Genomic DNA, 26,991 nt, shown 5'->3' with positions numbered 1-26,991 from the left:
TATAACAAATAAATATTAATGCTTTTAATATTTTAAAATTCATTTCAAGATATTTTAATGGCACAACAAACTGAAGGACATAATGATATAAAACAACTGCTTAAGTCATAACAATGGTTTCGAGTCTAATTTTAACGCATCACCAAGCAAACAGACCTTGACGCCAGTTGGACACGCTCATCTATTTTTAATTTCAATATCAGCGGTCAAAGAAGCGCTGCTGACCTTTTACAACAAATAGAATTATTACGACAGATGAATACAACAAGAAAGTGAGCTCAAAAGTAACGTAGGCATGGCACATTTTCAATTATTTATTGTGTTATAAGGGCTCTGTGTTGTGATTTGGATATTATATTTCATCTCATTGGTGTTTATAACTGTTTGATAGCTTTTCGATAAAATACTTCTTCCACAAAACAAGCGCCAGAGACATTTTTGACATTTTACTTCAAAGCATTAAGGACGGTTTGAAGGGTGGGGCAGCCGTTGTAACTATATAGGTACTTGAGAACTTAGAACTTGTATCTCAAGGTGGGTGGCGCGTTTAAGTTGTAGATGTCTATGGGCTCCAGTAACCACTTAACACCAGGTGGGCTGTAGCTGGTCCACCCATCTAAGCAATAAAAAAACGCCTTGCGGTCAATACTACTTCTTCCATTGGGATCGCATGTACTTCATATGACTGCAAGACAAATAATAATAGAATTCGAATGAAATATGAGCCCTTTAGTTTCTGTGGACTATTAAATAGTGTTGATGGTTTGTACATTAGGACAGCGGTCGGGGAACTTTTTTAATTATTACCCCAAAACATTTTTGTATAAGTTGATTTTACCTCATGGCGAAGACCAAAAGAAAAACGAAATCGCTTCTTTTTAGCATCTTTCATAATATAGCTCCCATGATAATTTTGAAAAGAAAACAATAACTAAAAATTTCATTTAAATATAATTTTTTCAATTTATCAATGTAATACCTAGTAATACATAACGGTAATAATATATAATATACATTTGAGGAAAAAAAAATCGCCCCCACAGAAAATATAAGTAAATGATAATTTCTTGTTATTTTATAATTCCTAATATGATATTTTTCTTGTTTTATTAGACGAAAAAACTAGTTTAAATTTTATATATAGCCCCATAAAAATATTTTTTAATTTAAATGATTTTGTCGGGGAAAAAAATCGCTTTTATTGGACTTATTTTTTCGTTTCGTTTCATCGAGTTTGAAAATATCACAACGATTCTAAAGAAGTTTCACTTCGATATATTCTTTTTACTCACAAAAGTTTCATTTTAATCCCCCAAAATTTCATTTTACCCCATTTGGGGTAATTTACCCCGGATCCCCGACCGCTGCATTAGGAATACATGATAATCTCTATAAAGTAAAACAAAATGTATATAGACACTAAGTTAATTATCACTTTTATCCTGGTCCGTCATATCATGCACTTCCTAGTTACTGTTGGCTCAAATCCATTTCAACCAACGCCATAACGTCAAAAGCCATTTACCAACTACCAAAACCATTCATAATACGTCGAGGTATTAATATCAGATTTGACGGAAAATAGTTATGAGTAGTGTAAAATATAAGGTTTGACATTAGGCATAAGCTGCTGTTATTAATAAATTTTGCATGTCCACATGATTTGCAAAAATATATCTGAAATTCACGAGAAAATTTTCGTCAGTTCTTCCTATCTGGTGATTATCATGAATTATATTAGACTGACATATTCTGTAACTGTGTTCTGGTAGAAGTACTCTTGTAGAAGACGAATATTGCGGTTGTTTCTAATCGTGTAAATATAAATATATTTTTATTGTCTTAACCTTTTATTAGTGTTTATTATTTAAGATCGAGTTCCGTTTAATGGGGATACTAAATTTAATGTTAACGGTGTTGTTCGTGGAAGATTGAGAGGATAATGTGGTAGTTTTATTACTACTATAAGAGTATAAGTATATTATTATTACTGGAAGGTGTGGAGTAATAAAATATATACCACAAACGTTATTTACGTAAATACTATGGGATACTTTGAATAAAACTTTGGGATAAAACAAAAAAAATAATTTTAGTATTCATTTACTTTTTTCAGAGATATAAGATAATTTTTCCGTACATTATTTTGTAATTGCACAGTTTTCTAATGATAACAAGAATATTTGTTTTCGAAATGTTTCATACAACTACCATGCTTAGTTTCGCCGGGAACTGTTTTTTTTTATTGCCTTTGTAGGCAGACGAGCATACGGTCAACCTGATGGTAAGTGGTCACCGTCACTCATGGACGTCAGCAATGCCAGGGGCAGAGCCAAGCCGCTGCCATCCAATTGATTATGCGCTTTGGGTTGAAAGGAGGATAATCTAGATACAATGAAGACTGTGTCTCAAAGCTTAGGTCCGTAGACTCCAGCATCAACCGAACAACAGGCGGGAAATGAATAAATCTGCAACTTTGCACTAATAAACGAAAATTAAATTAAATCATAATTTTGTTTTGTTCCACTTATAATACATAAATAACAAACATTTGGTATCGTTGGAATTCTAATTGATATCTAAAATTAAGTTATCTTTCTATGACGTCTTTTGCTTGATTGAATTATGTAATAGGTTAGCACATTTAGAACTAGAACTTATCTATTAACTTAAAATAGTAATTTAAAAATGTACAAAAATATAAAATTGTCTATTATATTGTGGTTCTGTGAATGTATTTTTAAAGTTGTTCTAAATTTCAAATATGAAGTGTCGTCGCGCATTGCGCCCTTCATACTCAATCGTGTTTATAGCGTGTACAATAAATACTAAATGCGGCCTACACACAAACCTAAAATCAGTTGCGATGTCGGGATAATGGTGGGTAGAATCCTAAATCATGCCCTAAATCACCTTGTATATAGGCGCAAATCATTACCCGCTTTTTATTGTTTACCCTAAACACTAAAATCGCTTCGGGCAAGCTCACGATTTAGGTACGATTGTCGTCTGGATATCGCCACTGATTTTAGGGGCTTGTGTAAGCCGCATTAGTCTTTTAAAGTTTTAATTATTCCTTATGTATTCTATATCTTTTAATAACGTTAAGCGTGCGAATGGTGCTGAAAGTGGCACCTGTGACAGAGAAGCTGAGGAGTGCACGTTTGGGATGGTATGGACATGTGATGAGACGAAATGAAAATGAGGTTGTTAAGATAGTGTGAACTATGAATGTGGAAGAATTTAGAGGAAGAGGTAGACCTAAGAAGAAATGGATGGATTGTGTGAAAGACGATATGGGTAGGAGGGGAGTGAGCGAAGAAATGGTATATGATAGAAGAGTATGGAAGGAGAAAACATGTTGCGCCGACCCTAGGTGACTGGGAGAAGGGCAGGATAATGATGGTGATGATGTGCGAATGGTGTTGTATTTGTGAAGTAGACTAGTTGAATGAATACCAAAAAAATTCAGACATGGATGATTGCGATAAAGCGAGACATTTTTCTGTATTAAGATACAGAATATTTAAAAAATTCCTGTCAACCATACGAAGATTAAACGTGTTGTGCTGACAAAACGAATTTCATATCTTAAGATAATATTGCAGCTGTAGACTGACAGACAGAAAAGTGAGCACGAGATGAATTCTAGTTGATACACACTGTATAACACAAATATATTTTTTTCGGTCTGATAAATAAGTACAAATATCAAATTATGCACATCAAAGCAAGCGTTTGATAAAATGGAGAGGACGATATAATATCAAACTTTTATTGATTTACCGTACACCATGTCAGATATGTACCGTACAGATTATCTTCCGAAACATTGATGCTTATTTTTTTCGATGAGAAAATGAAGCAAAATATGAGTACGCGCCATTTAGACGTACCGATTTTGGAATTGGTTGCAACATCGTTAATTTGATTTTGATCTATCGGCCTTGCTTTCATACTACGAGTATTTATTTCAGCACTAAAATAAAATTTTGCTGGACGAATTTTGCTGTAGATTCATTCACACAGTAGGCGGCATGATTTTTTTTTGCATAGATGGGTGGACGATCTCACAGCCCACCTGGTGTAAAGTTGTTACTGGAGTCCATAGACCTCTACAAGGTAAATACGCTACCCACCTTGAGATATAAGTTCTAAGGTCTCAAGTATAGTTACAACGGCTGCACCACCCTTCAAACCGAAACGCATTACTGCTTCACGGCAGAAATAGGCGGGGTGATGGTACTTACCCGTTCGGACTCACAACAGGTTCCACCACCAGTAATTACGCAAATTATAATTTTGCGGGTTTGATTTTTAATACACGATGTTATTCCTTCACCGTGGAAGTCAACCGTGAACATTTGTTATGTACGTATTTCATTGGAAAAATTAGTACCCGCCTGCGGGTTTCGTACACCGGTGCATCGCAAGATACAAATGCACTGGACGTCTTATCCTTTAGGCCACGACGACTTCTCAATTAGATGATTATTAAATTTTTTCGAGGAAAACATAAACGCTAAAACACTGGGCGTATCGATCTTTGTTAGAGAACTGATAGTTTGCCATATAAATCTTTGCACTTGATTAATTTAGATACGTACGTACGTATTTATTATTATCAACGGTGCCCGTCAGCTTTATCTATTGAAATTTACTAATACCAAGGTCCAACGATTATCTAATACCGATACGCTGTATTTTTATACAACATTAATCTATTTTGGCAATATCAAAGGTATTTTACCTACTCGTTTTAAGGGGAAAATTTCTTTGTTTCGGTATGACCTAAATTTTTCGACGGTACATTGTTAATTGTGCCCCGTTATTTAATTATGGATGTGAACTTTATTTTAATTGATGTGAAGCAGTTACTAGATCTAGTATCGATCGTGTTGAAATGTCTACTATACTGCACTCAGAACTGAAACGGTCGATTGCTTCACAGCTGAAATACTGCCAGATTTTGGTACAAGCACTACGTACTAACAATACGCCTATTAACCAAACAAAAATTACAACCGTCCTACTTACAAATTAATTACAATGTAAGATTCTTTCTACAGTACAATCATTGTAGTTGAATTAAGCAATTTAGTAGATACTAGCGACCCGCCCTCGCTTCGCTTCGGAAACATTAAAACACACATGAAACCAAAAAAAAAAAATAAAAAAAAAAAAGTAGCCTATGTTCATCAGGGACAATGTCGGCTTCTAATGGAAAAAGAATTTTTCAAATCGGTCCAGTAGTTTCGGAGCCTATTCGAAACAAACAAACAAACAAATCTTTCCTCTTTATAATATTAGTATAGATTGTCCAGTATGACGGTAGAAGCAAACAATAGTTCAGTTATTACTGGTAGGTAACGGATTACGTTAATAGAATAGCAATTTGTTAAGCTATGCAAATCATCAATTAATTATTAATCATGTATCGGACAGTTATAGTTGATTTATTATATTTATGTACCGGTCTGTTTACAATACTTTACTCGTTCGTTCTATCCTAGTGCGTTCTCAATGCATAGCGTAACAAAAACACGCCACACCGTAATGTTAGTAACAACAGGAATTACAACAAATGTAAACTACTGATTAAACGCCGCCACTACGCGGGCTATTTATAGAATCTGTTGAGAGATCACGTCTTTGTCTGCTGTAATGTAAATGAATATCAACGGCCCATGTCTCTCTCCGCTTGAACGTTTAGGCGTCACCAATCAAAACAATGCAGTTAATAACCTATAAAAAATATATATTATCAATTCTACTCACCGATTCGCTTTTCTTTCGCCCTCATTTTGAATTATTCATACTTTAACTACCTATTTAACAAGTTTGTTAGCCACGAAGAGGTTATAAACACAATTTTTTTGTTAACGTCATGTCATTTTGACAGGTGACGTGTGGTGTCGCCGATGTTTCACGGTTAGGGACGTTCAAAAGGACTTTTGAGGCATGTTTTGTCACTAGAAGGCAAGCTTTAGGGAACGAAGTTAACAGAATGCCACTTGTCTTGCTTTACGCGGCCAATGAACGGTATGAGCCGATGCCCCAAGGTCACTAGAAGCGAAGCCGGCAGCCGACGCCGGCAGAGGGCAGCACGCGACACGACAAGTACACGAGCAGCTAGCTGGCTGCCCGTATGGCAACTAAAGTCTAAACAGAAACTCGTAGGTAAGCAAGTACGCTTCGGCATGATGCGCCGATAAGCGGTATTATGGAATAAATAAAAACGAGACGCGACATGAATAATGAATGAACGTTTTATTAATAAATGCTAACTTTACGTCATTTATCTCGCTGTATTTCATTTGTGAGTTTAGTAATACAAAATTCTTGAACTAATAACGAAAATTTGATATGAGTTCTAATATATTCACTAGATATTCCAGTTTCAAAGTACATATTCATGTAAGCTATATAGAAAAAACGAGTTACTCAGAGAAATAGACGGTAACATTTTGTAAATTTCTCAAATGTTATTTGAGAGGAATATTTAATAAGAAAATTGAAGCTATTGAATAAAAATATGCATAATTTTGAGTTGATGATATAGACGTACTATTATGGATTTTAAAAATAATACTTCGCAAAATGCCATGGCTTTTTAGGATTAAGACCCCGCAAATATGTATAGTCACTGTACTATGTATTCTTCTTTTTCTCCACTTTATCCCAGTAGGTGGGGTCGGCACAGCTAATTTTTCTCTTCCATTCTCTTCTATCAGCCGCCATCTCAACACTCACTCCACTCTCTCTCATATCCTCATTCACACACTCTATCCATGTCTTTTTCGGTTGACCTCTTCCCCTCTACCTTGCACTACCATTTCCATACATCTTCTAGTCACATGCATCTTCTCTCTACGCATCACATGTCCATACCACGCTAACCGTCCGTCCGTTCTGTAATCTTTAAGCCACTGTACTTTGAAAATCCCCAAAATAATAGAATAAGTTTAAAACGATATTGGAAAATACATTCAAACGGCAAGAAAAAATAGAAAAAGCTTAAGTAGAATGAAGAATGTTTCTAACACAAAGTAATAAAATTAAAACGTCGTAGTTATCCATTAAAATTCGATTACAATATCATAATACTAGTTTTTGCCTGCGACTTTTTCTGCGTGGAATAGTTACTTTGGCATATATCTCTTCTACATAATATATAGCGTAAGCTCTCTTATGGGAAAATACCCCGATTTTGAAATATTCTTTATCGGTTCTCCGCTTGGTCCTATTGGTCTTAGCGTGATGTTATATAGCCTTCCTCAATAAATGAGCTATCTGACACTGAAAGAAATTTTCAAACCGGACCAGTAGCTCCTGAGATTAGCGCGTTCAAACAAACAAACTCTTCAACTTTATAATATTAGTATAGATATAGTGATATTACGTCTTTTGACACCATTGTGAGATTCGAATAAGAATTACCTGTGTATCTATAAAATTCCAAAATTACTGGTTTATTTTAGGTGAACAAGTTCAAAGAAAGCGTAGGCGGTGAATGTAGCGTTATAAAAAGAATACATTAATATTAATCAGAAAACAAATATGAATTATAATTTGCGTAATTACTGGTGGTAGGACCTCTTGTGAGTCCGCACGGGTGGGTACCACCGCCCTGCCTATTTCTGCCGTGAAGCAGTAATGCGTTTCGGTTTGAAGGGTGGGGCAGCCGTTGTGACTATACTGAGACCTTAGAACTATATCTCAAGGTGTGTGGCGCATTTACGTTGTAGATGTCTATGGGCTCCAGTAACCACTTAACACCAGGTGGGCTGTGAGCTCGTTCACACATCTAAGCAATAAAAATAAAAAAAACAAATGAAAATTGTTAGGTATGATAATTGGTATAAATGAGAACTGTGTTGCCTTTTAAGGAAATTGAAGAGATATTTACTTCCTTCGAATGCTTTACACTCAGTCCGACATTAATATAATAGTATACAAACACCAATAACTCGTTGCCTCCAATGAACACTAATCTAACTCAAAATTTTGAAATTTTCGTTTTTCACACAAATCGATTCACTATTTTAAAAGTATTACAAATTCATTATTAATGGGGTTCGAAGCAAGAGTAAATCAGCTAGTCACACAAGAAAAAACCATAAAATCTTTATTATTGCAGATATATTTATCAACTTTTTTCGTTTAAACTCTCCTCCTGTAAACCTACCAATCTGGAGTTAGAGTAGTGTTCATTGGAGGCATCGAACTGCTAAGTAGTCTAAACTACTCATTTCTTCATGCACTGCTTTCTCTATATTACTTATCAAAGGTCCTAAAAACCTAGACTATAAAATTGTAAAAATGCTCAAATCGAATGATAAGTAAAAAGACAAAGACATTTCGGTAATACTTCCGCCCTTTTTCAGACAATGGCATTTCTATCATTTCGTAATTGAGTGTGAGTTAACCACGAAATCCACTAACCTCTTGACGTATTGTGTTAAGTTAACATGGCTTCTTATCACCGGTAGTGTTGGTGTTAGTGTAACCGGTGGTGACATACATACTACATGTACCTAATGTTATCTGGTGTCATAAACAAACAAAATGTATAATTATAATACTGCGTAGTCGATTTTTTATTTGTCTTGCAGAAAAATGACCCTCGATTGGAGGTTGATAGAATTTCATAGCTGTGTATAGGGAAAATTTAAATCGAATTAATAACTTGATGAATAATCTATTACTTTCAAAACATGTTATGGCAGAAAGTTTAGTGTAGACCCAAAAAGTAATTTACTTTTGATCGATCATATCCATCGATAATCGCCTCATCGTTGCCGTCGCTCAGTATTCACGCAGGAGCCAGTCACCGTCGACGCCCTAGAGACGTTCTTACGAATACATTCGAGCCACTAACTCTGTTACTAGACGCTGGCAGCTGTAGCACTAAGCAGATACAGGGAGGGAATCGTCGAACTCGCTAAAAAGTTCGACGTGCAACCTAACTCATACATTAGCCCGCTGAGTTTCTCGCGCAAGTCGCGATTCCGGTCCGGTAGTAGATGCATTCGCGAAGCATCCACTCTTGAGCTGTTAGGTATTCGTCACCTAAACGCTGTAAGCAAATTTCACCTCTCTTTTCTTGAGTCCGTGCTCGCCCACCTGTCCCGATGAAATTGGAAAGCCCTTCGAGCAATCCCTGCCTCACAAAAAATACTTCATTTTACCCCATATAAAATATATTTTCTTTCTACGCGATCAAATTACGCAGAACTTGGGAACCAGTACGGTATCAAAATACCGTGAGATAAATTACAAGTAAATAATAAAGCTTTACCTATGAAGGTTCTGTTTTACAATAATCGCACGTCCCCACTTCTGCTACACAGCTACTCTCGTCCTTATATAACAGAGAGTCTCTAAGCTACACAAAAATTTTGAGTCGGAAGTATTGCTTCATCCACTATACTCACCAAACCTTGCGCCGATAAACTTCTACTTTATTGAAAGTCTTTGGACAACTTCTTCACGGGGAAAAAAATCAATACACGAGAGGCGTACAATATTGTTATGCTTTTCAAGTTTTTGGCTCCCGTATAGTCGACTTTTTCAACAAGGGCATTTAAAAATTACCCTGCGCTCTTAAATATGCATAGATACCATGGGTGCATGTTTTGATTGATAGATATAAAAACTATTTTTAAAAAATAACTTTAACTTTCCGTATAATATTAAATGAGAAATTTCATAGGTAAATAAATCATCTATAGTATTGACATCTTTGCATCATTACTAGATAGAGTAGTAAAAGAAAAGAAACACTCCAAGTACCGTTAATTCCAGTTATTCAATTTGCAGAGAACAACTTCGAAGATTTCCAAGAAGTGTTCTCCTCCGTCGTCCTTTCCCTTGCTATTTCTTCATCCTATATTGCTGACTTGTGCAGAGTCTATGAGAACGCTGGTTAGGTCTGAAGGCAACAATTTTCCGTCGCAGGTCACCAGTTGATAATCAATTTGGTTATTGTTAATTCATAGCAGTAATAAAATATCTTCTACAGAGCGAATATCTACAAATTACGCTTCTCAAACTTTGTATTCAGAACGTCTTTAATGAAAGGTTTCTTAAAAATATTATTGATACTATTTAAGTTTTGGTCAGATTTCTTCTGTTGTTGATTGTTTATCGCTAAAATTACATAACGTTCGAGCTGTTTTCTAGTCTATCTATTCTAGATTCTGTTTCTATTCTAGTAAATAGTATATATATATATATATATATATATATATATATATATAATAATAGTATTCTAAAAAAATTCTATTCTATTTTCGAGTCTATTTTCTAGTTCTAGTAATTATTATGTTATTGTGTTTGCCTACCTATTGCTATTAACTTCGAGGGGTTACGCTAGTTTCACCGAATGTGTATGCGAGCTCGCGGGGCTCAGCCTGGGAGACTTTACTAACATCTGCTCTAGCAAAAGGAGTGCTTCGCTGGATCTTCCACGCGATTCATTAAGACTAGATTGTAGTATTATAAGAATATTTTATTACGTTCCTTACTCGCCAGCAAAAAACGCGCTGAACTGACTTTCCTATATTATAATTAGCAAGATGGAACTTGATTATCCGTCGTATGTTGCGGACTTTCGAAGTATTAAACGACCAATATAATGTACTAGTACCTAACTCACTTTCAATCCGTTTCTAATACCTAGTCAATATACACGGTATCTGACACACGGTCAAGTAGTCAAATACTTACTGATATTAATAATATAGTCCTACACTAATATAAATACCAGCGGTAAATCACTATTTAACGGGTGGCGGAATTTACATTGTTGATGTCTTTGAGGTGCGGTAGCCACTTAACAGAGGTTGAATGTAGGCTCATTCACCTATCTAACTAATAAAACAAAAAGCTGATGAAGTTTCTAAATCAAAAGGTGACGGATTCGAGATGATTCACAGATACTGAGAATGCATGTTATTTTTCCTGTATTCAGGTTTTGGTTTATTGGCGTGGTAATATAATTGCGGTCTACCTTGATACATAGGGTACGATTTGATTGGAATAACGGCTATGCAGTCAATCAAACAGAAATAAAACTACGTGACAATAATAAGAAGGAAGTCTACCTATACTAACCTGTACTTACGGATTACCTAGGCTGCACTAAAAGTATCGGGAATGGAATATTTCCACTGTTCCTGTCATATTAAAATATTTTTAATTGAAAACTCATTGGTTTTAAAAATCGAATACCATTTATTTATTTAAAAAAAAGATTCTCGGTCTTGTCACGAGGTTTTGTCAAACTTGTTTAGTCGTTGAGAAAATGGAATTGACTCGAGAAAATTCAAGAGCGATGATTTATTATGACTTTCGAAGTGGTTTAACACAAAAACAGTGTGTTGACCGGATGATTTCTGCATTTGGTGATGAAGCCCCATCCAAAACCACAATTTATCGCTGGTTTGCTGAGTTTCAACGTGGACGTGTCAAGCTCAGTGATGATCCCCGTCAAGGTCGTCCAAAAACTGCAGTCACCCAAGAAAACGTTGATGCTGTGCGTAAGCTGATTGAGGAATATCGACATGTGACATACCGCGAAATTCAGGCAACTTTAGACATTGGCATGAATCAAATACAAATAATCTTGCATGAACAATTAGGTGTAAAAAAGTTGTTTTCCCGATGGATACCGCATTCGCTCTGTGAAGAGCAAAAAGCGGCTCGCGTTACTTGGTGCGTCAGAATTCTCGAAGGATTCTACGCAGGATCCTCAAATGCTGTATACAACATTGTATCAGGTGACGAATCCTGGATATACGCGTACGAACCCGAAACAAAAAACCAGTCACGAGTTTGGGTGTTCGAAAATGAGTTAAAGCCAACAAAAATTGTTCGTTCACGGAGTGTTGCCAAAAAAAAAAGGTGGCCACGTTTGTCTCCAAAACCGGCCATGTTACGACTATTCCTCTTGAGGGACAAAGAACGGTTAATGCAGAATGGTATGCTAGCATTTGTTTGCCACAGGTCGTTTCTGAACTCCGTAAAGAGAACTGCAACCGCCGCATCATCCTCCATCACGACAATGCGAGTTCTCACACCGCGCACAGAACAAAAGAGTTTTTAGAGCAAGAAAACATATAATTATTAGACCATCCGCCGTACAGCCCCGACCTAAGCCCTAATGATTTCTATCCTTTCCCTAAAATAAAGAATAAATTGCGTGGACAGAGATTTTCATCACCTGAAGAAGCTGTGGACGCCTACAAAACGGCCATTTTGGAGACCCCAACTTCCGAATGGAATGGTTGCTTCAATGATTGGTTCCATCGTATGGAAAAATGTGTCAAATTTCGCGGAGAATACTTCGAAAAGCAATAAATACATTTTTAAATAGTAATGTTGTGTCACTTCGTTAATTCCCGAAATTTTCAGTGCCGCCCTCGTAACTACATGAAAATTAGGATAAGAGTAGAAGATAGAGAAATAGTGAATATGATTGATTGTTCTGTTTAAGTCGCCCACTCATCTGAACAGTGTAGACTGTGAAAACTAAAACTGTCCATTTTTAAGCTATTGCATAGGTTTTATCGCGGGCCTTGAGCGCGGCGACCGAATCATGAAATTCCGTAACGAAAAAAACCTAACACCCCTCACTCCGCCTACCATGTAGCTCGCGTTCAACACATTCACACGTTGCGCTTGTGTAGTGTTTGCGAATAAGCGCATGGCGTGACGTCATACTGCATGCGCATCATGAAAAGTCTGCCCATTTCTCTCTCGCGCGGTCTAGATTATGAGTGTGAAGGGGACAGTTAAGGTTTTGCTTTTATTCATGTTTAATATAGCGTAGTCTTGTTTTATTATTGTTTTAATATTAAATTATCATTGTCTAATTATAATTGCAAAAGTTGATAAAAAATCCTATGCAATAGCTTTACCGTGGCAGCTCCCGAGTGCCACACGTTTTTTTTAAACCAGGCACTAATTATCAACAATAATTTACACCTACACAATAACATTACACAGTTGCACAAGAATCATTGCAAGGTTTACAACTTTATACGTCTTTTTATTAAAAGTGACGGCTATCATTTACAATTAATTAACTGGATCGACAAAGCTACTTATAAAATCAGTTCTAAGAACTATTTAGTAGTAGTTACGGTTACTAAATATTTCTTAGAACGGAATAATGGATGTTAAAATCATCGGCGATGTATTACGGCTCTTCTTCTATTAGCCTACTACAATGCTAGATGATAACCTAATACAATTTGTGCTGTATCACAATATAATGCTAATGATAATTTAAATAAGGTATGGCATAACATTATTATTTTAATGTCAACATTCTGGGATCTGTCAATCACTATGACATCATTTTGGGTGACATGATTAATTGGATTTTCCATAAACCTAAGAGATAGATAGATAATTGGATTTCAATTTTATTCACTTACCCAAGTGTCATTTCCGCTGCTGGTTACTACTTATCAAAATGGATTCTCAGAAGATATTGCTCGTAACAACCAATTAAATCAAAACTGGAACTCACTTGAACTGAACATAAAAAAAGTGTTGAAAATTTTATGTCTCGTCATGGTTGATATTATAATACTCGTAATTGACGTTGCAGTCTATTATTATATTTTATTTATGACTATATGTAACATTTTTAACACAATACGTACTTTATTTGAACCTAAACGAATTTTGTCTTATATTTCATTATTTATTTTAGTCCTTTTTAGCTATCAATCAGATGGTGATATATGTCTGTTCGGCCATTAATTAAATTTGCGAGCTTAGTCTCCTTGAGCTATTACAACTGGCATATGTCTATCGTACCAGTAGTAAAAGTAACCTTACAGTATAATAACGCAATAAAATTCAATGCAATTGAAACTTAATTTAGAAAGTCGTCTTAGCATCCTCAGAGGCTTTTTAAGCCCTTCCAACTAGATAAAGCCGTAGCTTTGCGATAGTACTAAAGAGGATGACGGGCCGAGCCGTATGGTCTTACAGCACGCTATATTATTATAAGATAAAAATTAGAAGGGGCTTTGTGGGAAAATAAAACGATATTATGGAAGAGAAGGTATTGGTAATTGAATTTTAAAAAAGCCTTACATGTATCAGCTGTATCATTTCCATCAATTTCTTTCCCACTAAAAGGCCACATAGAACGTAAGTTTGATTTTTTAATAAATCTCAATCTGGCCTTTTTTTCGTAGACTCGACGGTTTAGGTTTTCTTTATTGCCTTTGTAGGGAGACGAAGCATACGGCCCACCTGATGGTAAATGGTTACCATCGCTCATGGACGTCAGCAATGCCAGGGGCAGAGCCAAGCCGCTGCCTACCGCTAAGTACTCTCCGCAAGCCTCGTTTGAAGAAGGACATGTCAAAGCGCTCGGGAAACACCGTGGAGGGAAGCTCATTCCATAGACGGATGGTACGTGGCAAAAAAGACCTCTGGAAACGCACTGTGGATGACCGCAGTGGCTCCAGGTAGTATGGATGAACTCTACTCCGGTGGCGGGCTTTGCGATGGTAAAAACGAGATGCCGGTATCATCTCGAACAATCACTCAGAGCAAATGTGAAGTAATTGTATTTTTAAAAAGCCTTACATGTATCAACTGTATCATTTCCATCAAGTTCTGGAATGGATGGATATATGGAACTGTTTCATACGTGTGTAGTCAAAGCTTTAGTTTTTATTATATAACTAGTTTTTGCCCGCGACCCTGTCCGCGTGGAATAGTTACTTTGGCATAACGCTAAATTTTATACCCCACTTCATTTACGCAGAAAGAAAATATTTTCGAATTATAGAATGCTAAGGAGCTGTTTAAGCTCAGATTTTGAAACATTATTTATTGGTGATCTTATCTTAGCGTGATGTTATATAGCCTATAGCCTTCCTTAATAAATGGACTATCTAACACTGAAATAATTTTTCAAATCGAACCCGTAGTTCCTGAGATTAGCGCGTTCAAACAACCAACCTCTTCAGCTTTATAATATTAGTATAGATATGTTTGCCAAGATGGATGAAGGAGATCATGACCCACCTAGTGCTAGGTGATTGATTGAGCGCATAAGCCAATTGAGACATGAAGACGAAATGTCAACTGTATCGTACAACAGCTTCTCAGTCCATCAATTCCAATCATTTTGCAGCGGAAATAGGTGTGATAGAACTATTTACTGATGCAGCTTTACAGCACGCTCCAACGCCAGTACCCGTTATCATCACAATCGTGAAAGACATTAGAGAAGACGTCTTACCTTATCTTAAAAACAGTACCATTGACACGACTATACCAGACGTCTTAAGCTTTAGACACGACAAAATATGTACACTTGTACAAAACCAAATAAGTTATTTCTTTAAAATCAGGTTAATGATTTTCCGAAAATTCAACAACATTAAGTAATTGAACATAAACATATAAACGTTAAACCTTCAATATTAATGGATATGTTACATTCACATCTGATATGCAACAATGTAACCAATGCGGAAGGTAAATTTATTATAGAACAAATAAACAGAATAAATGAAAACATTATTATAAATTTTTTTTAATTTTATTTAAAAATAAATTATCATAGTACAACTTGCACCGATAACAACAAAATTTTGGTTTGAACAACATGAAACCTCTCGACTTATGCTCAAAGCAAGGATCGACTTACTTAATACTAAGAGTTTACAAAAAAAATCCACTACATGGTGCTTTAGGTGATCCTAAACATATGCGTACTCACACCGTGTAAAAATCATGAAAGTAGTCATAATAATATTGGAGATTCATACTTCTGAATCAAAACTGAAATCTCACCAATTGAAGACAACAAAGAAATTTAAAAGTAGGAGGAAATATTTAATGGAAATTCAAGAGATGCAAAAAGGTAAACGGCTTAAGATCTCATCTCTAAATAGGGTGGGAGTCATTTTTAGATGATTCGGTATCCATAACATCAAACGTTCAAAAGGAATTGAAAAAAAATATCTCCAAATTTCCAAATTCCAAATTGAGCACAGATGGAAACGCTGGTCACAACGAATCTTTTTTTATGATTAAAGGATTACTGGTGGCCCGGAGGGTTTTTTAGTTTCACCAGGACAGGTGGGCGAGTAAGGGCTCAGCCAGGAGGGGTGGGATTTGCTAACAGCTGCCCGAGCGTCTCCAAAGGAGACATAACGGCTCAAGAGCTGCTTCGCGAATGAATCTACTACCGAATCCGAATCGCAAACTCAGCGGGCTGATGCACGGGTTAGGTACAACGAATCTCCCTTAACATAGTTAAGATTAATTCGGAATCTATACCAGTTGATTCATGAAACACAAAGGACCATTCGTTGTTAATACGTGAACATTATTCTAGAACTCCACATTATTGTGCTAAACAATTTCAAAATACCATTCTCCATTATGTAACCAAAAAATTAAGTGATATCGATGTAGCTTCTGCTATTGATGAGAATCCAGTTTTAATCGCGACGCACATTATCCACAGGCACACGAATCAAAAACATGCCCTACCGAGAAAAAAGTGCCGATTCTCCTTAAATATACGTGAAATATTATGTAATTTTGTTTTTGTTTGTTTGAAAAGAAACAACACTGCATTTGACTTCTGTAATTAAATAAGTTAATTACGAAATCGCTGCTCCGAGGAATATTTATTATTTTTATCAATGCGTTTGGTAATAATTTGCTGCATCATAGCATATAATTACCTAATTACTTTGTTTTCAACGATTGTAGCTCAAGCTCTTCAGTGGATCTTATTTTATCGTAATCGACTGTAAGTGTCGAACAATAGTAAATGAAAGCAAAGAGACAAATATCCCAAAAAATGATGATCTTAAAGTTTAATCTAGAAATGTCTGTTATATGCGTATAGTCAAAATGCATTTTAAGATTAAAAATCCAATCAAATTTAATTGACCGTACAAGAAACGAAGTTTCCGTTTCGAATTTTTAGTTTACTTATTGCCTTTCTAATAGACATTATTATCATTATTCCTATTTACAATTTAGCTTCTATGATTTACAATATAGAGAGTTTAAATTCCGCATCAGCTTAATTGAGTGAAAAGTGATGAATAGTATAAAACGGTTGTACTTAATGTTAGTTCGTTATTTATTTCATCACTTTCGATATAACATTCGAATAAATTAGCCTCTTATTGAAATTATTATCAACAAATAAGTTGTATCAATAAATATGTAATAATAAGCAGAATGTAAGCGAAATAATGACCTCAATCTGCAAAAGTGATGAAACAAAAAATGTAAGCGTTACATAACCAATCTTCAGTCACATTTTAATTCTACAAATTATATTAATATTAGGTTTCAGTAAAATTAACGTCATTCACGAACTCAATATTATTGTCCACATTACATTTAATTGATAATACGCAATCCAAACGATTTCGAAAAAAAATTTGAAAGAGGATTTTAATTATACTCAAAACTCATGTTATCCAAAATTGAACAAATCAATCAAAAAATTAAATCAGTCAATCAATCAAGTTCAAAAATGAGTAAGTTCGAAATATTTTAAATCTTGGTGGTTACGGTAGCTGAATAACAAAAGAATGCACAAAATAGTTCATGACGTCACTACCATATAATCGCTGGCGTGCAACAGTGATAGCGAGATTTTCTCACTCACTCTTCTTTACACTCATCTCTAAAATTTAAATTGCTACGCCATCTTAGGACTAGTTTCGATGCGTTTTCCTCAAAATGGTTTCTTTTGAATGGTATTTGCTGTTACGTGAGTCGTCTATTATCAAAGGTGGCAATCTGTGCATTTGGACAAAAAAATGTTATTGATATGTCGATACAGATTGATTTGAATATATTCGTCTCCTTCAAAGAATACGGTTCAAAACCTGCATTAAATAAAGGTTAATACTTAACCTGTTATTTATCTAAGAAGTCGTTCAGAAGAGTTTTATGACTGCCAATGGAATACCAAGTCAATAATTCGTTTTTCTGATTTACCAATAATTGTCCAAAAGTCACATTGCCGGCTTTGATAATAGTCGACTCACGTATAAACATACAACGAAATAAGATAAACAACCCCACATTGCTCAAGCTTCGTTTTTTTTTTTAAATCACAAATTCCCAACTTATTCACTCATCATTCATTACAAATTACATTGTGTTATCGAATTTACTTTTTCCATCGAATTCAAAGTATGTAGGAGTATTCATCAACAATTACAATATTACAGCCATCCACTAAAGTTCGTCTCCGTCAAACAGCATGCCTCTACAGTTTAATTAGTGCATTGTGCTCGCTACCGTTATTCAAGTTGCTTGTACATGTCCTCTATTTGCGGTTTGAAATAACTTCGTATTTCTGGTCTCTTCGCCTTCATCGTTGGCGTCAGTAGGCCGTTCTGTACCGAAAACGGATCCGGATGCAAGTATATATCTTTTACCTGTAAATAAATAAGGTTTGAGTATGTCAATTAAAAATGTGTTAGAGCAATACAGATAAACCAAAAAGTATATAAACTATTGTTATTCTTTAAAAAAATGTGTAAATATTTATAAATATACATAGGTAATAGGCGAGACGAAAAATTAAGTACCAATTTCTCTGTTTGTCAATTGACTTTTGTTTCATTTTATTATTTGTTTAGTAACTACTGATAAGCTTTTATCATTACTAGTGGTCCCCCGGTAGTCGAAATTCGACTGTAATAATTGAAATTATGAGTTTGAACATTATTAAGGTGCTATTGTCAAAGACTATTTATTTTACTTCCTATAATCACAGATTTCGCTAAGACTACATTATAGACAAATAATATTAAAGACAAACAATATTAATCTATTCTCAATTTTAAACAACAACAAAAGTTTGACAATACACGAAAAGTATATATGCCTGTGTGTGAAATACATGGTAGTGTGGGTAATGTTTTATTTATTGATTTAATGTATCTGTTATGCATTAAGTTAAAAAAATATTAGCATTGTGCACTTCTTCTCTATATTCTCTATACGTATGGAAAATTTCATACTCCTCCGTCCGCGCAATTTTCGTAAAAAGGGATACAAAGTTTTTGCTTCACGTATTAATATATAGATTATCCTTTTTAAATATCTAGTAATTTTATTTCAAATAGTTAACTAAATAACGATAAAAGATTAAGTAACACATAAAACGAATCTAAATCTTGAAAATAAAATCATAGAGCAATCAATTAATTTGAAAAAGCCCGCACGAGTGCTATCAATATTTATTGCGTTTATCGAAATAGCACGGAAATTTCCAGATCATTAAAGTTGTATATTAAAGAATACCGTTTACGATATTTAATCTTCGTTCCAATATGAATTATCAGTAAATTAATTAATTGGTACGTAAATAGAATATGCATTTACACGAACGAAGATTGATTGTGTCAAGTTATTTTAAGTTCAAATAACCTTGAATGATAACACCGATACAGGCTTGTAACTGACTGTACTATCCAAGTTTTAACTCATACAATTTGTTGATTTTTTTTTAATTTTTTTTATCCGGTTCTGGAAATAAGTAGCCTTATATTAAAACATCTAGTATCTTTTATGGGTGAAGAAATATCCCCCTATTTTATATATAATATGTATGTAGGTTGGACGCACTATGCACGGTTTGCGCTTACTTTTAAACTTAAGCTTGTGTCGTATTCGATGCTTTGTTGTAAAACATCGTCTGTAATGAGACGAAACGCGATTCAAGTTTTTTTTTACGTTTTCGTTACCAATAAATTAATGCTATAATTTATATTTTGTTATAGTCACAGTTGAAAAGAAAGAAGTTGAAGTTTTTACTGTTGTAAAATTTTATGACAAGAGTTTCGTTGCTATAAAATAGTGACAGGGGCTTTAACGGTAGGCAACGACTTAGTTTTGCCCCTGGCATTGCTGACGTCCATGGGCGACGGTAACCACTCAACGTCAGGTGAGTCATATGTCCATCTGCCTACAAGGGTAAAACCTACAAAAAAAATAAGAAAATAGAAAATGAAAAACAATATCAGAAGAATGTAACTTAAAATCGTGAAGTTAATAGTAAAAAATTTAAGATAAAAGTGAGAAAATTAAAACGGGCTTAGTGTGAGATCAATTAAAAAAGCGTCTCATCACAACAAATCTTCAAAAATCTTTTTTTTCCGTAGACACAGGTAAAGGAGCTTTTGGTTTACAAAATGATAAATTAAAACGTGATTATGAGACACAATAATTCAATAATTTGGAGAGTCCATATAAAAAAATATACTTATACCTCCCCAAGACATTCCTGAACAAGAATGACACGCACGTAACGACATACTGATGAAAATACCAATGTAGAAAGCTAACTTTTCGTATTAACCAGTTTTTTCCATCAGAACAGCTATAGCACCGTTTTGTATAAAAACATTGAACAAAAACCGAACAGGGTAAAGGGATTTGTATGGATAATACGCAAACAGTGTTTCTTCTTAAACAGCGGGCTCACAATACTCACTACCACTAATTAGGACTCAGGAGCAAATATTGCTCTTTCGTTAACTCATAGCGCACATGAATTTTGGACAACACCTATAATATTACACATTGAGACAACTTAGCATTAAAAATGAATAATTAGATTAGCCAACAAAGGATTTTCCTGGATACGATCTTCAACAAGAGTGTATAAATAAGAAGAATAAATCAATACAACATAAAATAAATTGTCGGCGAACAAAACCTACTTCGAGCTGTTTTAATATTTCTATTCTAAAATTATGTCATGAAATATCAAAATGCTCCTTAATAAAATCCTTCTGACACCCATACTAACTTGGGTACTCAGCAATAAAGACGAAAACCGACTACTAGCATTCGAGTATATGGTTCTTTGACGAATTTTCGGTGTTGTGCAGGAAAACAGCATATGGAGGACGCGCTAAATTCATTATTTGTTTTATATATACAAAGAATGGATTCTTTATACTCGTATAACAAAAACTATTAAAATCGGACTCCTAAGATGGGCACGTGGTTAGAATAAAAGAGACTAGAATGCCAAGGAAATTGCTATATGGCAGTAAGTCGTGGCAGACCTAAGCTCGTAATTATTAGATGGCGTAGAGTAGGACTTCAAAGGGCTTAGAGTCAAAAACTGGAAGGAGAAAGCCATGAATAGAAGAATCTGGAATGGCTAAGGCCTACCCTGGTCTGTAAGGCCTAAGGTTATGATAAGTACAATACAACGACCAAAACCAAATATCAAACACTGTTTACATCACCAATTAATAATTTTAAATCCATTTATTCAACTTATTACCTCATATATTGGAAACAAAACTGTAACAGAGTTCTGTTACTGTGTGTTTGTAAAATAGTAAATGTTTAAGGATAAGCATATAAAATTGAAATATTTCACGGATTAACTATTAGCCACCTTTTCATTTTGCATCATCTTGATATAAATATATGTAAGTATTTACAATTTTTTTGTTATTATGAATGTTTTATTATAAATGAAGCCAGATACTTTTATAAATAGAACCGCATTCTTCCATTTAGAACCTTTGAAAATATAGGTCCCATTTCGAGTTACCAGTATCCCATTCCCAAATGTGAGTCGGATGCAACGTCTAATACAAAATTACAAAGTATATACCTGTTCAAAAGTTTTCAGGCCAGCGTTCCTGCCCCACTGAAGCATGTCCTCCATGATGACCTTCTTGACTCGTTCGTCCTCGCAGAGAGACGAGAAGGTTCCTTTGATTCCGTATTCTAAAGCCCAGCATTTAACGACATCCACGTCCGGTACAACGATAGCGACCACGCAGGACTAAAAAAAATGTTAAGCATTTCAGTTAAACACACCACATTAAAAGGTTCGAAAAAGTAAGTCCTTTTTTTATTGCTTAGATGTATAGTTACATCGGCTGCCCCATCCTTCAAACCGAAACGTATTACTGCTTCATGGCAGAAATAGGCAGGGCAGGATATCACCAGTATCCAAAAATAAGCTACGACCCAATCTAGCCCAAAATAGAGCCCAAGGTCGGGTTATATAAAATAGGAAAATCACTATAGACTACTGCAGCACGTTACAGGAATTTAAAAAATTAACTAGATTAGTATTAAAAAATATTATAGTATTGTAAAAAGTTAAGTTAAGCCAAACAAAATAAAATTAAAATTTCTTCCAAAATAACAGAATTCACGTCCATGTAAAATTGAAACATAGATGACGTCACGTGTATAATAAAAATAAAAACAAACGATCATTGGGTTTCAATTGTTTTCATATAAATTTCACACAATTACCTTCAATGATTCACCGTGAACAAAGACTTGCTCAACGTACTGGCTTCTAATGTAAATGTTTTCAATTTTCTCAGGAACTATATATTCGCCTTGTGACAATTTGAAAATGTGTTTTCTTCTGTCGATTATTTTCAGGGTACCGTTCTGAAAATAGGAGAAATATGTTTCGTTTACACAGATAAATAAAAAAAGAGCCAATTATATGTGTGAATTCTGTTTCTCTTCCCAGTTGCAAAGGAAATTAAATTGTTACGTAAGTTTCTAAGAAATTTAACATCATCGTTATCATCATCAGCCCGAAATCGTCCACTGCTGAACTTAAGTCTCTCCCAGCTTAAGCCACTGAGCCCGGCCTTCTGCCCTCCTCATCCATTTTCTGTCCGTCACCCTTCGTAAATCATTAGTCCACCAGGCCAGGACGGCACTCTACGTTGTGAATTAGATTATTATTTTGAATTATTGTTTTTAACCGACTACAAAACTATGAAGGTATTTTCAATTCAATTAAACTTTTTTATACTTATACGTCAGAACTTTTTTCAATGTGAACCAATTTCGAAATTTTTTTATTTTTTATTTCAAAGCTAGTGCTTCTTAAGTGGTTCCGTTTATCAAGATCTGATTGATAGTTTTGGAGTTATCGTCAATAATGCATATTTAATTCACTTCGAATACATTGATAATATTCTCATTTTACTGGAAGTCAGTTTTGTTTTTTGTTAAAATATTTTTTGATAATAACATTTATATGGCCAGCTCAGATAATTTTACAAAATGTTAATTTGTCCAGTTATTAATTAGAAAATCTGAAAATGCGATTCGATAGCCACTCAAAACGGTTACGTAAGTGGGATAAGGGCTTTACCCTTCCTCGATAATACACATTAATCTTATATCAGATTTTTTTTATTTATTGCTTATATGGGTAGACGATCTCACAGCCCACCTGGTGTTAAGTGGTTACTGGAGCCCATAGACATCTACAACGTAAATGCGCCACCCACCTTGAGACACAAGTTCTACGGTCTCAAGTATAGTTACAACGGCTACCCCACCCTTCAAATCGAAACGCATTACTGCTTCACGGCAGAAATATGCGGGGTGGTGGTACCTATCCGCGCGGACTCACAAGAGGTCCTATCACCTTCAAAAAAGCACATTACAGCACTATATTATATCTCAAATTCGTCTGGTAAAAGTTTTCTGGACACGTGTCATCAGTATAACATATACCTTTGAAACTAAATATAACAAATGATTATAACGATTACTTACAGGTAACCACTTGCCGACATCGCCGGTGTGATGCCATCCGTCTTGGTCGATGACTTCTCTGGTTTTCTCCGCGTCCTTGAAGTATCCTTTGAAGACATTAGCTCCCTGCACGCAAACCTCACCCTGGCCCTGCGCCGCATAGTACTCCATTTCGGGCACGTCCACTAGCTGTGATGTAATAAGAATTGATTAATTTTAATTAAACTTTTCTGTATTAACTACTTTAGCCAAAATTTTCTTGATCAGTTATAATCAGAGTTATAACTGTCTAAAGCCATCTAGATGACGAATTATGTCCAGCTATATAATCAGAAAAATATATCTTACTACTTTGATATTAAATCCTAATTTTGATTAATATGGAATTTCACAAAGGTTTTTTACTAGAAGTTTGTCAAGGGCCTTTTACAATATTCTATTTTTCACAAGCGCTAATATCCAACGTCTGACAATCAAGTCGTAAATGCTTAAAATACATTGAAATGCATCATAAGCACCTCATAAAAATATTTAGTAGCGACACGTGTGAATTTTCGTGACTAATAGGGAACGAAAGCTTAAAGACTCGCTGAGCTTCGAGGTATTACGTCCACAAGTTGCTATACCTCCAGTGGTTGAAGAGTGAAAACGTAAAAAATCAGAACCCACTTAAATAAACATCGGTCCTCAAAGTTTATTTACCAAAAACATTTTCGAGAGACGAAACGATTTCCCTGTGATCAATGATTAGACCTATACTAACATCGTTTTTATTAAATATATGTGAAGGTCATCTCGTTTATTAAAATTTTATTTTAAAATGTGACCTAGAAATTAAACAGAAAAGTGGCCTTCATTTCTTGAATAAAAAACGCCGGAAATGTCAAAGTTTTATAACCCTTTGATAAAGCACTAGACGGGTTAATTAAGATGCTCTTTTAAACTTTGATATACGTGAGAGACGTGTAGTATAAAATTTAATGACTATGATACAATGAGGTCACTGTCAACCATTTCCGTTTTCGTAAAAGCATTAATAGAAATAAAAGTCATATAATAAAAAAATACAAAATATATCCATCCTTCAAAATAAATCAATTACAATGAATATCAGATGGTACCTCCTTAATTAATAATAAAAGTCTCAAATGTGATTTTAAAGTAACTAAGTATTGGTTTAGTGGGATGTGTAGGCAAATAGATTTATTCACCTCCAGACATAAGGACGAATATTAACTGAATTAGAATAGGAGCTATAATCATCTTAAAACACACAAGAGTAATTTAATCGTATTTAATAGATGAAGTTTCTGCAAAAACTCAACTTGCTGCAACCTGGTTGAGAGATTTTACACGGACTACAAAAAAGTCTTCGAGAAATGTAGCGACTGCAGGTGGAGAATTTAATGTAATATGTTTATACGATGTAATGATATATGGAAGTTTAAGAAGCAATAAAGTGAGACGATAAAATTGTAAAGCTTAAACACTGAGATCCCACAGAATCCGGGTTATTTTTCATGGTTGTTTGTCAATGTTTATTTTGGCACTTATCGACATTATTCTACGGTAGAACAGATAAAACTATATCGCCGGCTTTAAATCAATCTGTTTTTAATGAAAATAATAACAAACGTAAATTTCTACAGACAAATGATCAAACCAATATTTAGCATTCAAATTCAAGATTGTTTTTATTTTAAATGCGGTTATTTCACGCAATATTTCAAGGCATTTTTGTTTTTTGCGATCAGACTGTTTTCTTTTAATGGTAAAGTCTGCCTTTACCACAAAACGAACGCGCGTCTCGTTTCCAGGAAAAAAAAAGCCCTTATTCTAAAGCCCTACCGGGCATGAAATGCTGGATGTCTACGGGCTCCAGTAGCCACTGTCCGGTTTAAGAGGTATCTTAAACCGGACAGTGGCTTCCAAATAGTGGGCAGAAGCAAGCTTGTATGGTACCCCGGCAAACAAATTCATGTCTTTCTTATAATTGTTATGAACATAAAAACAACAACAAAACATTTTTTTTTATTGCTTAGATGGGTGGACGAGCTCACAGCCCACCTGGTGTTAAATAGTTACTGGAGCCCATAGACATCTACGACGTAAATGCGCCACCCACCTTGAGATATAAGTTCTAAGGTCTCAGTATAGTTACAACGGCTGCCCGACCCTTCAAACCGAAACGCATTACTGCTTCACGGCAGGAATAGGCAGAATGGTGGTAACTAACTACCCGCGCGGACTCACAAGAGGTCCTACCACCAGTAATTACGCAAATTATAATTTTTCGGGTTTGATTTTTATTACACGATGTTATTTCTTCACCGCGGAAGTCAATCGTAAACATTCGTTGAGTACGTATTTCATTAGAAAAATTGGTACCCGCCTAAGATTCGAACACCGGTGCATCACTCAACACGAATGCACCGGACGTCTTATCCTTTAGGCCACGACGACTTTTTTTTTCATGTTACATTAAACACGTTGATATGTTTTATTAAATACGTTTTATATATTACGATGCAATGATACCAACCTTCACTTTACAACAAGCGACGGGAGGGCCTACGTGTTCAGGAACATGATCTCCCTGAACTGTTAGCGTCACCGGCGCAGTGCACTCTGTCTGACCGTAGCCTTCCACGATCTGAGAATACAAATTAATGCGTCTCTAAAACAAAACACACATTACGAATCAAACAGCGATTGACAGAAGCCACACGGATTAGACTTTTCTTTTTGACGGTACGCTATGATATAAATATGCCGTTGCTTTTAAAAATTTTTTAAGGCATTTTATGACCCGGTATCTAAGACCTTTAAGTCATAATGTCTTATTTTAATTTTAATTCTTATTTTTATGAAAAATGATAATATTGAGTGAAATGAACTGAAATGAAGATTATTAATTTGAAACATTAATCAACTGGGATGAAATTAAATGAGATAATATGGGATGAAATGGACTTTTTTGGAGGATCCCGAGAAGTTACGTTCAGCGGCTTTGTTTGATTTTCCCACATTTGTGCACTTTCACAGATACTAAACAGTTAATAAACCACCGTTATTACATATTTAAACCTTAAGAAACACTAAATAGACAAAATAAAACAAACCACACAACTTCACTCGTCGCGTTCCCGCCAAAAAGTCATAATGTACGATGTATAATAATATAATACGAAAATACGTAATATTTTTCGTTCCTGCCTACACAATTCTCTTTATTGTTGATAGCCAAAGACAATAAATAATATCAAGTTCAAAACACAAATCGATATAATTAAATAGTACATGTCAACAAATACTAAACTACATAGAAAGAGAATTAACTAAATTTTATTCTCCTATAAAATTCTTATCAGAATTCGCGGCAACGAAGATAGCCCCCGAGAATTTAATGAAACT

General features: G+C 34.9%; 2 protein-coding genes and 1 long non-coding RNA gene across 10 annotated transcripts in view; 1 reads left to right on the top strand and 2 right to left on the bottom strand.

Moving 5' to 3' along the window:
* Positions 1-6,166, bottom strand: part of for (cGMP-dependent protein kinase for) — a 160,720-nt gene extending 154,554 nt beyond the window's left edge. The window contains exon 1 of the mRNA XM_028184743.2: positions 5,779-6,166. The gene's annotated coding sequence lies outside the window, so the exon portion shown is untranslated. The remainder of the gene's footprint in view (positions 1-5,778) is intronic.
* Positions 1-26,991, top strand: part of LOC149503272 (uncharacterized) — a 394,089-nt gene that overhangs the window by 40,318 nt on the left and 326,780 nt on the right. The gene's annotated exons all lie outside the window — the stretch shown is intronic.
* Positions 16,589-26,991, bottom strand: part of LOC114250692 (long-chain-fatty-acid--CoA ligase 5) — a 73,656-nt gene continuing 63,253 nt past the window's right edge. For all 8 annotated transcript variants that reach the window (XM_028184683.2, XM_028184674.2, XM_089739587.1 and 5 more), the window contains 5 exons: positions 26,120-26,230; positions 23,599-23,766; positions 22,324-22,467; positions 21,668-21,841; positions 16,589-18,461 (listed from right to left, as the gene is read on the bottom strand). In XM_028184683.2, coding sequence (XP_028040484.2) covers positions 18,324-18,461; positions 21,668-21,841; positions 22,324-22,467; positions 23,599-23,766; positions 26,120-26,230 — 735 coding nt within the window. In that variant the 3' untranslated portion in view covers positions 16,589-18,323. The remainder of the gene's footprint in view (positions 18,462-21,667; positions 21,842-22,323; positions 22,468-23,598; positions 23,767-26,119; positions 26,231-26,991) is intronic.

The sequence above is a fragment of the Bombyx mandarina genome, chromosome 03 (assembly GCF_030267445.1).
Source record: "Bombyx mandarina strain Sakado chromosome 03, ASM3026744v2".
Lineage (NCBI taxonomy): Eukaryota > Metazoa > Arthropoda > Insecta > Lepidoptera > Bombycidae > Bombyx > Bombyx mandarina.
This window is presented reverse-complemented; position numbering and strand designations above follow the sequence as displayed.